The sequence below is a fragment of the Hippocampus comes genome, unplaced genomic scaffold, assembly GCF_001891065.2.
Source record: "Hippocampus comes isolate QL1 unplaced genomic scaffold, H_comes_QL1_v1.1 scaffold108, whole genome shotgun sequence".
NCBI classification, from domain to species: Eukaryota; Metazoa; Chordata; class Actinopteri; order Syngnathiformes; family Syngnathidae; genus Hippocampus; species Hippocampus comes.
Window position 1 is genome coordinate 990,322 of NW_017805071.1, and position 14,578 is coordinate 1,004,899.

General features: G+C 42.6%; 1 protein-coding gene and 1 long non-coding RNA gene across 2 annotated transcripts; both read right to left on the minus strand.

The window, feature by feature from the left end:
• Positions 1–2,161: 2,161 nt before the first annotated feature.
• On the minus strand, positions 2,162–3,108 carry LOC109512677 (uncharacterized). Its single transcript, XR_002167575.1, has 2 exons — positions 2,950–3,108; positions 2,162–2,655 (listed from the first exon to the last, which is right to left on the minus strand). It is a non-coding gene; the product is annotated as an uncharacterized LOC109512677 (long non-coding RNA).
• A 174-nt stretch (positions 3,109–3,282) lies between these two features.
• On the minus strand, positions 3,283–14,003 carry LOC109512667 (golgin subfamily A member 7B). The gene is made up of 5 exons (XM_019864567.1): positions 13,801–14,003; positions 11,821–11,946; positions 11,089–11,241; positions 7,026–7,127; positions 3,283–5,598 (listed from the first exon to the last, which is right to left on the minus strand). Exons 1-5 carry the CDS (start codon positions 13,810–13,812, stop codon positions 5,512–5,514), a joined length of 480 nt encoding a protein of 159 aa, XP_019720126.1. The 5' UTR covers positions 13,813–14,003; the 3' UTR covers positions 3,283–5,511.
• Positions 14,004–14,578: the final 575 nt, after the last annotated feature.

Here is a 14,578-nt window from a genome sequence, read left to right on the forward strand (position 1 = left end):
ATAATTGAACCAATGCCAGTTTCCTTAGTCGATAAAATTTTGCAAGGTGTGCTAGCGTTAAGCTAACGTACTTTAGTAAGACAAAAGTAATGTGTTTTGGTTCAACATTTCACGCTCGTGCCTTTCATACAGAACGTCTACATGGCTAAAGGTTTACAGGCAGCATGGCACAAGTCATACATGTGTCACCTTTATTCCGTGTCACACAGAACAGCAACGTGAAAAAGCCAGCTTTGAGAGAAAACATTTTCACCCCGATCTAGAATTTGAATGTCGATAAAGTAGTTGACGATGCTCAGCCAAACGTTAAATTCTAACCAAGGATTGCCAGATTTACATGTCTCGGATTGAATTCAAGATGTTTGCAGAGGTTACTTACAGTATGGGCGGCGGTAATGAATTACCGGTAAATGTTTATTCATGTATGATTCCGGACACAGAAGAATTTGGAAAGTGCAGTTCTGGCTTTTGTCCGATGCCAGGCGCGGGCTGTGTCGGGACTTTGCATTCAAAGCAAGCGCACAATGGGGCACTTCATTATAAGCACGGTGCTGCTTGTGCCAAGCACCGCTGCCAGTCTCAATCATCTTACAACACTGCAGAAATGCAGTTTACAGACTTTCTACTCATTCACCGGTAGAAGCATTTCAACCAATCAATATCGGTTTATTTTCTCCATCCAGACACATGATGTAATAGACGACCTATATTTCTTGTCTAAAGCAGGAAGGGCGGAGAGGAAGTCGACTAAAAGGAAGGAGCGACGTGCAGCCAAGAAAACAGGGAAATTGAAAAGATGGATACAAAACAATTGGAGCAAAAACAAAAAAATAAACAAAATGGGAGGGGGGGGGGTCCGGGTGATGAGGCCTATGAGGAGGCTGAAAGCTGCTCAGTGGCGTCAAAGTGACCTTTGGACATTCACGCAGGTGTGGAGATGTCTCATAGTTTGCCAGAACAGCTTCATCATTGGCTTTATGAGTGGGCCATGATGGATACGCTACACACACACACACACACACACACACACACACACACACACACACACACATACACACACGCGCGCGATTTTCATGGTTGTCAGTTCTGTTGGTCCTTAGTCTTTTATGATGTGAGGCATGTGACCTTTGACCTGCTCCAAGTGACCGGAGACAACTTCTGTTGTGATTTCACATTTTTAATAAACGTTTGAGAATAAAAAAAATTGCAACTTCATCAACAAAGTGACTTGTGTCAGCATTTACCAAAATGAACGCTTTTAACTGATTCATGAAATACGGAAGATAGAAGCATACAAATGAAATAAATGCCAAATGAATCAATTGTCGGTCACTTTAGGTTGACTTTTTATCCATACATTTGTTTTCTATACTGCTTATCCAATTTCAGCATTTGGACTGGTCGCCAATCAATCACAGGTCACATCTCGAGACAAACAGCTATTGACACTCACACTCATGCCATCATGGAGTGCAAACTGAGCCCCGCGTTGCCTGTGAAGCCAGGCAAGTATTTTTGTACAATCAGTGACTATTTTCAACTGTTTTAAATTTCAAAGCCAAATACAACATCGTCACAATTAAGGTCTTAGTTCAACAATATTTTTAATATTAGAGTTGTAATTATGTTCAATTAACTAAAGTGATCATTAGGTAGAAATATTGATTGGTTGTCATTGGATTTTGTAACTCGTGAAGCGTCCATGAGATGTGTAAATATTGAATATAAATAATAGTATATTACCTGAATTCAATTGTATCCAGATACAATAATGTGCAAACATTTGAATATTGTAAAATCCTAATATTTCAGATAGAAACGATTTTTACATGGGCTAAGTTGTAACACACTGGAGTAATTAACAATTTAAGAGCCAGATGTTGGAATCAGGATTTGGAGCGAGATGACAGATGTAGTTGGTCGGCAGGCAAAATTTCTTTCCACTCACTGACGGTAAATGATTGCAAACCGCCCAAACCCAAGCCACAAACAAACCGAGCTTGTATACCCACTGATGTGTGTGAGTGTGTGCCCATTTCAAACCCGGTCCTCAACTGACCTCGGAGTGCATTCATTTCAGAAGCATCCGGATACAAAGCATCAGCTTCACGTCTCTTGCGGTAGCTACACATCGACAATTACAAAGAAGAAAACCCACAAGTCACTTTTGATGTGCTAATCATCTTTAATAACACACCAATAATGCTGCATAAATCCTTCTTGACTTGTCTTTAGTTCAACCGTGCAGCGTGACTCATCATTTCACCCTTTGTCTGCCTGAGTCAGCATCTTCCCATTCGGCCAAGCCACTTTCTTGCCTCATCTTTGATCACTTTCGGAAGACGGTTTACAAAACGATTTCAATAGAAAAAAAAGCACGATATGCAGTATTCGTTTACAGGTTGGCCAGAATGTGACTCTCCAATACAGTACAAAGATAAACAAATGTGGGAATGTACATAAAAGTGGACTATACATCATGACTTGGCACACAGGCGTTATCCTTGTTTTGGCACGGAGGTTAATGGAGAGTGTGATCGAGCGAGGTTCTCCGAACACATTTACGTGCCAATGAATCTCCACTTCCTTTGCTTGTCTTCATTAATCAGATTCCTGCGCTGAAAACCACTGGCCACATATCAATATGTAGTACATCTCCTCCTGTGTTGAAAGAAAAATGGCACTTTTTTTCTTTCCGGACCGCCACTTGTTTTTTCAAGTAGTAGATAAACAAATGTCCATTGGTTAAAAATAAATAGATTTAAAAAAAATCTTGAAGAATGGTGATTGGCTCCCCCCTCAAAATCAGAAATAAAAAAAAAATATTGAAAAAAAAAACCTCAGTCTGCGAGGAGAAGATCCCACAGTGGCTGAACCGTGAGTATGCGGAGGTCCACTGGACCGCATTTCTCCAAATAGCGGCCTGTGCACTGGAATAAAAAGCAACACTCACCGCCTGCCTGCAGGGCAGTCATGGCATCGGTAAAGCTGCGTTTGGATTTTACAACAAAACAATGATCTGATGTCGGATGCCTTAGAACTGGGGTGTCAAACCCATTTTTGTCGCCAGCCACATGGTACTTGCCATTTCCCTTGGAGGGCCATTATGATTGTGAAACCACATAAGTAAGTCAAGAATAATAACTATGAGGGGTTCGGTAACAAGAAAATGCTGACAACAGCTCTCATTTATTACATATGATCATTTCAAATTTTGGTACAGATTTTAGGAATCATCATGGAAGTTGACATCCTTGATTGGTTTTCGCGCGCCACATAAAATTATGTGGCGGGCCAGATTTGGCCCCCGGGCCTTGAGTTTGACACCTGCGCCTTAGAATAATACTTAAAGTATGATTGCATTGACTACAATACAGTACATTATTTTCATCAAGCACCTTATTAATGGCAATCATATTGTATTACTGTACATGATATTGTATTATGAATACCCCCCCACACACACACACACGTACACACAATTTAATCAAACCTTTACAACAGTAGGGACACACATGACAATCCATTGCACAACAACCAATTGCAATGGAATGATCACATTTTTATGATTATATTACAGTATGTTATTATTAAGATACAGTATCCTTTATTTGTCCCACACGGGGGAAATTTACAATTTATATTATATCTATATCTCACAATTATATCTACTCCATGAGAAAATACAGTATATAAAAAAAATTAATAAATAATATAATTGTAGAAAAGTTTAGAGGTAATATGCAAAAAATAAAAATAAAATAAAAAACATCAAAACAACCCTATGTTGAGCGTCACAATCTCACCTGTAGAATTATATGATGGTGACAAGATTGACATTTGATTTTAAAGAAACTCCATAAAAACTAAGAATTATGAAATGATAAATACTAAACAGTAGCATAAATGACACAATTTCCAAGCATATACTTTTTGTACAGTCTCGCTCTTAAATCATTTTTAACAAGCACGTGCGGCACAATTCTCTTCATGCTGCTTTTCTCTTTTCTCTTTTTCTTTTTGTTCATGTACATTGTCCATCAAGCCTGTTTGTGGCTCACTGGCAGAGGAGAGTCATTTGAAATGACTCAGTCCATCAGCACCAGGATGAGATACCATCCACTGGGATGAAACATGAAAGCATCAAAAGCTCAGGAGGATGCACACTCGCACAACTCGACCTTGCGGGTGTTGTTGTTATATTTCTATTTTGATAAGTTACTGAGGCACCACTTAAAGATGTGCAGCCATGGCGAATGTCTGGACAAGAAAATGAGCTCAAAGAATACAACGCGAGCAAGTGGTGAAGAGGGCGGAAACAAAACAACAGTGGCACCAATTTTACCCTAGAGGGCGCTACAACAGTGCATTACAGGAGAACATGAAAATGACCCCTTCAACTTGTCACTTTCTTTCAAATCGACCAACAAGCAAGTCATTGACTACTTACAGTACATGGTTTGATTTGACATTTGAGATTAGCTATGTACACATTTGTCTGACACTTCGAATTTCAAACCAATACATTTATTTGACTTGATTGCATGTGAGGTAGCACTGGGACGGCGGTCTACACAACTAAACAAACAAGCAGTCCTGCAGCGCCTATATTGAACCTCCGAGAATACTGCCTGTGGCCCAGGCCGATACGAATGTCTGCAGCTGTGTGCACACATGAGCGTTCACGTCTTTATCCCGGCGTGTATTTCGGCGAATCTCTAGAATATTTTAGTTTACGTGGGAGTCACATCTGCAGTAACGGTGCGGACACGGCGACGAGGAATGGGAATTGCAGAGTAACTTCAAGTTCCGAAATGTTGGCATGAGCCAACAAATAAAATTCAATATGTAAAAATACACCAATGATTCAGCTGAGTATTACATTGAACGGATTTAGCAAAAGGGATGTAATATCATCACTTCATGTCATCTTTTTTCATGTTTGAGTGGACATTTTGACATGTTTATATATTTTGTCCCATTTTGAATTTGTTCACTGATGTGCATGGGAAGCATATCACTGATCTAAAACGCTCTGCTAGCTAATGAGGCTAAATTCAGTAAGGAGAGCAGCATCGGCTAAATGCCTTCTGAATGCAAGACTGTAGAGGAGTGAGTGGTAGTTTTTCAACCCTGATGAAGTGAATTGCTGTACCAACCCTGACAGTGCACCAGCAGTGAAACGCACCCTCCCTTTTTTAGTCAATTACATGTTCACACAAAGTCTAATCAAGTGTAAGTCTGCTGACTCAGCAATAACTCCAAGACGGACCCATGGGAAATAAAAGGAATAGACTGAAACAAATGGTGAGTGTTGGCAGCCGACTGTAACCATGATCTGATATTTGTCTTACTCAGTGTGCGTTTCCTCCTGATGCCGAGGTAGCGCATTGCAGATCTCTGCATGGCTCCCCCTCAAAAGCGGGTGCTCTCGTGTTTCAGCATGCGGATATTGGCGAGCGTCCCGCTTCCCCCGTGGTGGTACCCGTAAGCCTGGCGCTGGCCCTCCAGTCACCGAGCGCTGGCCACCGTCGACGATGCGCAGCTGCTGGGGCTGGAGCTGCCCGAGCCTCGGTCCTCGAATACGCTGATCTCCAGCTACGAGAGAGGTTAAGGGGGAATTCGGCAGGACACACTAAATCTGGCCTTAGCACACTTCAGTGCACCTTACATACTTTTGTCATGTTAATGCAGAATTACTGGATACCATTCGGTACTTATTGTACCTTACATTGCGCGGCTGATCTTCTGCGAAAAGCAATCTGAACCTTTCTCTGGTTCATCTAGAGAAGTTTACCATCCTGCTTTTTCAAACATTACTCCATCAGGAGCCTCACCTGCTAATTGGACCTCCACCGGAATCATCAATAGCACTGCTGTTTGCTATTGGCTGGCCAACACTCGCGACTCCTCAGCTAACAGGAGCTTTTTGGATTTGTTTGTGCTTGTGTACCCAATATGGCAGCCAATGACTATAGACAAGTAAGTAGCGGATGTAAGAGGCCAGGTATTGTGTTCTGTGTTAGAACAATCTTCCTCACGAAAATGTTCAGGGTTATTTCTCCTTGTTCGAACATTCATTTTGAATGACATTCATGCATTGCTTTCATTGGAGAGGTCAGCTGCTGTAGCTTCCCCCTATTGAGCTTGGCATAAAATCATCGACGATTTAAAACAAGATATCTATCGAGAACTTCTCCTGAGCAGATAATAAAGGTAGTCATGTTATTTCCTACTTGTTAGGTACACAAATTAAGTAGAATAGTATTGCCGTAAGCGGTCCTAAATAAAATTCACCCAATGCTCCATCTCCATCCATTTGGCCCCAGTGCATTTGGACTGTAACAGCCTGATATGGAGGGGGTTCAGCACACATGAAGTTGCCAGCGGTTATAAACAGCTATGGGGGTACCTGGTTACAAGCAGTGACGATGCGGGGCCACACGGATGACTGCGTCATTTGCCGCACGCGTCATTTGTCTCCATGCAATGAGAGGATCTGCTTTGATTGGCGGCAAACAAAGTCAACTGTATAAACAATGGCGCCAACCGCCTTTCTTTTGCGTGCATCTGCAAAATTACCAACACAAGGTCTAACCCGCCTCTGCGCAGATTCATACCGCTCACTGACAATTAGAGTTACTCCTTTCATTTTCAGGAAAGATAAAGCAGAGCGAGATGCCTCAAACACACGTGCGCACGCACACTAAACTTTTGACGATGCCCTTCTTCTCCACAGCCCTGTTTCAGATTCCCTTTGAGTCATGACAGTCAGCTATTGAACAGCCTCTCTGAGGGAGTTTACTGTAAGTGCCATTCGGAGGGCATCCTCGTGGACATTCACAAAGAGGAGGAGGTGTTTCCCCTGTGTGGAATTTTCAAGGACTCCCACCACAATGGCTTTCGTGACCTCGACACCACTGCCGCCTCTTATCTGTTCTCACTGCTGTAATAGAGTCGCGGCTTTACCAAGCACTATTATGTGCTTGTGGTGTTTGAGTGACAGGAGCCTCTCTGAAGGATACAACTCGCATTCCCCTTTCGATGGGATCGGTGATCAGCAGCCCTCGCGGGGCATAGATTTTCTCATTCTGATCCTGGATGTAGCTCGTTATCTTCCTCAAAACCTGAAATTCAACATAGAAAGTTAATATTAGAGATGTTTGAATGATTTACATGTAAACCACTAAATCAATAAAACAGATAAGGTACCACCATTAAAATATAATTAGTCAATGGGTCGTTGAAATGACAAGCATTATCATTTTTAAAGTAATGAATATTTGTGTGTACATCCCGTGCCTGTGTGGGTTTTCTCCGGGTATTCCGGTTTCCTCTCACATTCCAAAAACATGCATGGCAGGTTAACGGAACACTCTAAATTGTCCCTAGGTGACATGAATGTGAGCGCAAATTGTTGTTCGTCCGCGTGTGCCGTGCGTTTGGCCAGTTCAGGGTGTCCCAAGACAGCTGGAATAGGCTGCAGCACGCCCGCGACCCTCGTGAGGATATAAGCGGATTAGAAAATGCATGGATGGACTCTTCATTCTTCTCGGTGTACTAAAGTTTCCCCTTTTGAATATTTCAAACCAGTAAAATTGCAAAGTGTCCCATTTGTTCTACTCATCGAGAAAATCCATGAAGTTCAGCTATCTAAAACCTTCTTGCATCACACACAGCATAACGTGTTTGCCGGGGACAGCAGAGCATCTTGCGACATGTCCACAGGATTTGTGCTGACTGATGGTCAGTCATGCTGAAAGGACAGCTATTAGATTTAAGTGGCATAATTAGGGCAGCTTATTGAGCGCGGGCTATATGCCTCTGTGGACAACATCAATGCTGATATGCCACGCATCCCCTGGAAGCAGCCTAAGCGTGTCTGACAGCTGAACCGCACTTCACTGGGCCTCGCCGCCACAAAGAAAGCTGTCAGCGCTGGTGAAAAGGCAAGCGTGATCATTTGCACATCTGTGTAGCGAGGGGGGGAAAAAAAAACCTAAAAAATAAATACGTACATCAGTTTTTTTTCTCAATAACCCCCTGCGCTGTCACTACTTACTATGGCCAAATAGCAAGTATAGATTTTGTTATTATGCTAACTGGAGGTGAAGATTGGGGATTGAAAAAGCAAAGAAGCGGCATGTACTGGTGGGAACAGAGCCCAGAGTGTGGACAAATATGCGGGCTGGCAAAGCAATAAAATTAGCAGTTCATACCTTACAATGTGTTTATGTGGGCCATGGAAACCTCAAACAAAAACATCCTCCGCCACATCATTGATAGTGAGCAAACAGGATCAGTGAATATAAAAAGTCTACACACCCTTGTTCAAATGCCACAAGGCAGCTAGAACAGCTGACATTTATTTGAAATTAATCAATGGCACTTCAAATGGTGGCAGTTGTGTGCTCATGTGATTGGCTAATTCTAGACACAACCACATTATTACAGTTATTGTTTCTCTTTTCCGCTCTCCAAAGATTTTTTTTTTCATTTGAGTTGCACAGACACACTGTCACAAATTTGGCAAAACTGCTTGGTTGTTTAATTTCACACTTGATGGGTGGACAGAGACTCCAATGACCCAACTATGAGTATAGAGGCTATTAAAAAGTCACTTGACAAGAATCTGTGTCATTAAATGAACATATCTTCATATTTATTGAACAGCAAAATCATGTTTTGTGTTGATTTATCGGAGAGCACAAGTAAACATTGCCTCTTTGGGTTGACTAAAGGTCGTTCCAGTGTTCCGCCAAGAGATATTAGAGCCACAGCGGCTTTGCGGCAATCCTGACAACGGCTCCTTGGAGATGAGCAAAGGCCTTCCACAGCTGCAGGCACAGCTGTCGACGTACTGACCCCGCAAACCCAACGCGAAGGAGAAACCGCAGTCGTAAACGCTTCTCTCTGTATTTGGCAGAGGGAAAAGACGGAAAAATGATCCCGAAATGGACAAATCAAATTCCTAAGTTATAAAACCGAAGTGCTTTTTTTTCCCCTCTCTTGTGTGTTAATTTACAACACTTCGTGGAAAGCCAGTGGGGGAAGATGAAAAAATGTTCCGTAAGACCATCAGAGGAAGCATGTGCCTTGTAGTCCAATAAAAAGATTTGTAATGTCAGAAGACAGAGGACTAATAAGCCAAAATCTGGCGCAGAAATATGCAGTCAAACTAAATGTGGAGCTCCAAACTGTCATCGAGTACAATAGCATCATTTCTTTGGTTAAGTGAGCAACCGAAGCAGGGATGGTTACATTTGCACTTTTTGCAAGCCATCAGTGCAAAAAAATGCGACTGTATTTTAATGGAGGTCATTACAATGGCACTTTGGAAGTCAAGTATTTTTTTTTTAAGTTTGAGAACCTTTAGGTTGACAGTTTTATTGAAAATAATATAATTAAAAATGCTAGTAAAATAACTAATTGAACATGTATTTTGGTTTATTTTTTTAATTTGTATGATTAAATGATTGGTTGACTAATTTAAATGAACAAATTAAATAAGGGGAACATGTTATTTATGGAATAATTTTTTTTCTCTCAACTTTATTTATTTAACTCATCTGTTCATCTGACTGGAACGGTGGCCCTTTGCACGGAACTCTTTCCCAATTCTTGGGTCAACTTCTCTTCATACTTGTATGACATTAAACAATGTTCAAATGTTCTTCAAAACGTTCTAGATAGACACGTGCTATCGGCGTTGCGCAACCCAGCCATGTGCACAAGTGCACATCCCAACATGCTCGGAGCAATCAGCGTCCATTGAGAAGGTGCGCCGCAAGAATCCGGGCTTTTGGGTGCTCCACTGATTCTGCACACGCTCTCCCTGGTGCGTGTGGCCTCTTATCGAAGATCATCTTGGGTGGCTACACTTGTCATCGTCGTTCAACCGAGGTCAATTTGTCAAATGAGTCAATCAAGTCACTCTCCAGTGAGGCCGATAGCATCTCGTCCACCGGCGGACAAAAGACATGAAAAGAGCTTGGAGCAGAGCCTTTCCGCATGGCTTCATCACAGCTACAAACAACTTTGTACACTTCGGCGCAGCCACCAGTGCCTTCGGTTGATAAGGAAATGTTTAGAAAAAGCGACAAAACCAGGGATGTGATTGATGCGGGTGGAAGAGATCGGCCAACCGAGGCATGCCAGGACTTTGCGCAGCTCCGGTTTGACCCAATAACAGCAGCAGGTGATCAAAGTTGCGCATGCAACTCTGCTATCATCACCTGGCCTTTGTCGGGACGGACGTTCGTGATACATACTGTACGAGTGGCGTGCCGTGCTTCGCCCACCTGCGCAGCAGGGTCTATTAAGCTATCGCGCGAGCAGATTGTATCTGCTGTGTCTCTGGCTCATGCGGGTGCAAACAACTGCGACCTCAATGTGCGGGGGTGCATTCAAGCACGCAATCGGGTGAAAAGAGGAACTATTGCAGGTGGCAAGTGATTGTACTGACAAAAATGAGGATGCGCGATCTGTGCTGATATTGGACATCGGAATCGGAAAGATGCTCCAATACTATGAACCGATACCACTTCATCGGCTGGGTGGGAGGCACGCAAGGCGCGGCTTTCCTACTGCAAGCAATGAGTCTCACGAGGCCATTGCAGTCATCCGATCCAGGGTGTACCCTGTCTCTTGCCCAAAGTCACCCATGACCCAAATGAGGACTAACGGATGGTTGGGTGAATCCATCTATTTTTGGCTGCATGGCAGAAACATCTCAGACTGGAACATGGTCGATTTCCGCATGTACTGCATATACCTTTTTTACTCGACTGGAGAGGGGATTAGGGAATTGATTGGTGGTTAAAACCAATTTGGGGGAGGAATGCAGTTTTCAAAAAATATAACACAGCTCCGTATGAAATCATTTCCACAACTTATAATGATGCTTGAATGAACTACAGCAATGTAGTAATACAAAAAAAAAAAAGAGTGATCGAATGCCTTTTGAGAAAATAAGCAAGAAAGCAAGGCTCCATAAGGCATGCAACGTGCTCGTCTTTTCTCCATTTTACTTCAATTCCACTCAAGTCAGTATATCATCCTATTGCTTTGTGACAGTCTCTTATTTACCTTTTCATAGCGTGTCTCCATGCAGAAAAAGATGACGTAGGCCGTCGCACAAGCCAGACATCCTTCAAGGTACGACTGGCCTCCAATTTTTTCGGCTTCCAGGTAGTACGAGTTGAGGGTTTTCACCGTTTCCTCCAGCAGGTTCCTCTCAATCTACTTGTGAAACAAAAACGTGCACGTCATCAGAGTCAGGAAGTGTTGCTTGGCTTCGACGGCGACAAATTATAAGCCCTCCTCTGTCTGCAATATGAAACAACTTGGCGGTAACAGAATGTAAAGCCTCTCAGCATCTGCCAAAGCACATTTAAAAGTGAAGTGATGCAGACATTTACTACTCGACGGCGACAAATTAGAAGCCCTCCTCTTGTCTGCAATATGAAACAATTTGGCGGTAACAGAATGTAAAGCCTCTCAGCATCTGCCAAAGCACATTTAAAAGTGAAGTGATGCAGACATTTACTATGGTGTGAAGGTGGCCTGTCTGACCGAAAAGACTTACTGTACTTGGCAAGGCTATAATAGACTGTATAATCGTAGCAGATGGACATAAAAAGAAACATAAGGGAAAAAATGCCGTTGGAGCGAATATGAAGCTGTCCGCTGTAGTAACCGCTGACCCTGAAAGGGTTAAAAATATCACCTAGGTTGGAAATAAAATAGAAACGAGTACAAATATCTGTATGGACGTGAATGTGAACAGCAGCGGGAATAGTTAGCAATGGCACGACTCACTCTGTTGTCCAGTTCGGGGGGGAACTTGGTCTGGAAGCAACAGACGGTGCCCTCGCTGTAGTCCCTCTGCACGAAGACCTTCATCACCAGGGAAGCGCTGCGCTGCATCTCCTGGAGGCTGTGAAACTTCACGCGACAAGACAAAACACACTCAGGACTGAGTTGCGCCGTGTTGTCCGTCAGTTTGGCATCAGAGATACATCGTCAGCCCTCTCAGCGCATCCTTTACAAGCACTTGGCCTGATCGCACCCGGCAGCTACTCTACTTTCCTTTAAAAGCCCGTTGAGTGGTTTACACCCAAGCAGCCATTTTTCTCTGGGAGGAAAGGCAACAGCGAGTTAAGTAGGACACTGTAAACCCACTCTCTGTTGATCTCAATTACTCCGCTCCAGAGGATAGTGAGTGGAGAGGGATGAGTTTAAAAAAGAAAAAAAGGGATGATTCATGAATGAACAAACCTATTCGGACACAAAGCTGCAAGACCTGCAGGCAATGAAAATAAACCGAGACTTTGACATCATACAGTGGGAATTACATGACAACGGAGAACAAAACCCAGCATAAAACAAAAAGACTGAATGTAAACTGTATAATAAGAGGTGATTTTTTTTTCTCAGTACACATTTATTTATATTTGGGTCTCAAAATAGGCAAGCGGATGTTTGTATTCATTTCATGTCATCAGCATTCATGGAATATTGATGGATGTTTGAATTTAGACCATTATTGCACAAAAGTTTAGTGACTAAACTTCTAGTGGGCGCCATAAAACTTTATGAAGTATTTCGTAGATTATATAAGAAGGCCAAGAAGACGCGCCGTTTCACTGACAACCAGGAATAACATTCTCATTGCTATTTTAGTCTTCCTCACAGCCCAAGAAATTCAGTCACTGCCTCGACATTGCGCTGTCTCTCGGTGCTTTAAATATCCTCATTTAATTATTTTTTTTAACCTCCCTCTTTCTTTCTGTACACAACGCAGCCTGCTGCTCGTCATAACGCACAAGTTGATCTATTAATAGACACACGTGATGACAGTGGCAAACATCGACATCGTTTATCACAGGACGAAAGCAGAAGCGAGCTCATTCAGCGGCCATTTGTCTGACACTTTGACAAATGGATCAAATAAGCAAAAGGTGGCTTGTTCAAGTTCTAATCAATCAATACCTCGATATAAAATCAATACCTCTGGATCCAGTTCTTATTTTTAAAGATAGTATGTGTATGAATATGAATGAGTATGCACACTTTTTAAAACATTGGATTGTACAGGCTGAGGCAAAAAAGTGCAAATGCCATATTTATGACCTCGATAAAATAAGAGAGGAAAAAGTGGTGGAGACAGTGATGGAGAGGAAGGAATGTAAAGTGGTTGATGGACGTGAACGGCTGCTGTCTGTCATGGATAATTCATCGGTTAAAGCCATTTTTATTCTGACCTGTGCACATTGTGACGCATTTATATTGAAGTGTTGGACGTCTTACAAAAATGAGCAGCTATGGAAAGAATTTTGTTTTTTTTTTAATTTTTTTTTTGCATTGTGCAGGTGCACCTAATGTTGCGCCCAGTGAGCGCAAACAGTACAACCGGCCACTCTGCATCAGCCAAGTGACGAATGGGAATTTGTTTCCGCGATGTCAATGAAGAAGGCATGACAGCAAAGTGTTTTATGATGTATCCATTCATGTTTAATAGAGGAGAACAACAAGTCCGCCCCTGTCCATGGTGCTGATGAGTCCATTCCTCATCGGTGCTCTTAATTACATCCTCGCACTTCAACTAAAGCAAAATAAACAGTAATAACTGCAACTGAAAATGCATTCAAATGAAGGAAAATAAAGGCAGATTCGTTTATGACAAAATCCACAAGGAGCAGTAAGAGAAAGGCTGACTTTTTTTTCCACCTGCCAAACCTGGACTCAAGGCATTGCACGTGCAGGAGGTGGAAAAGAAGAAGAAGAAACATGTCTCACCTCTGTCGCCATGTTGCAGCGATGATGCTCTGTCAGCGCCGATGTGGACGGATGCGGACGGACGTGGAGGAGAACGACATGCGTCTGCCTCGCCGCACGCTACAACGATGTGGCTTAGGCAGCCTGGCGTAAGTACAGCAGGCACACGGGTGTGTGTGTGTGTGTGTGTGTGTGTGGAGATGCGCGTGTGTGGGGAGATGTGTGCGTTTGCATGATTCCACAGATTTAGTCATAAAATCACCACAATCAGCGTGGATTGAGATTTATATGTATCTTTTTTTACATTCTACATTTAACTGCATTAGTTTAGTTACTTCTTCGTCAATGTCAATGTTCCCTCTGAGGGAAATTCATCCATCCAGCCATCCACAATGCTACTTAACATGTTCACATGAGCTGGAGTGAATCGATTAATCAAAATGACTGATTTTTTATGAAGTGAGGCAAAAAAAAGAGCACATTATTTGACTGCTACCCAGTATTGACTCGAATGGCATCACGTTTTAAAGTTCCTGCTCTGCTCCAAGCATGCAGCCAAGAGGAGCCGCTTCTGCTGCGGTGGTCATGCAGCATTGCTACATGAGCCCATATCCACTATTTACTGTGCCGTTTGGAAGTCATCCCATGAAACATTAATCTGGGCCTACTTTCATGCACCATTTGGTCTATTTTCACAGGCAGCAACTTCCTTTACGTAAATGAACCGCACGGTCCACCCCTGATTGTTATTTATTTACGAGGGAAAACTAATAAATCTCAGCGATTTGACTATAAGATA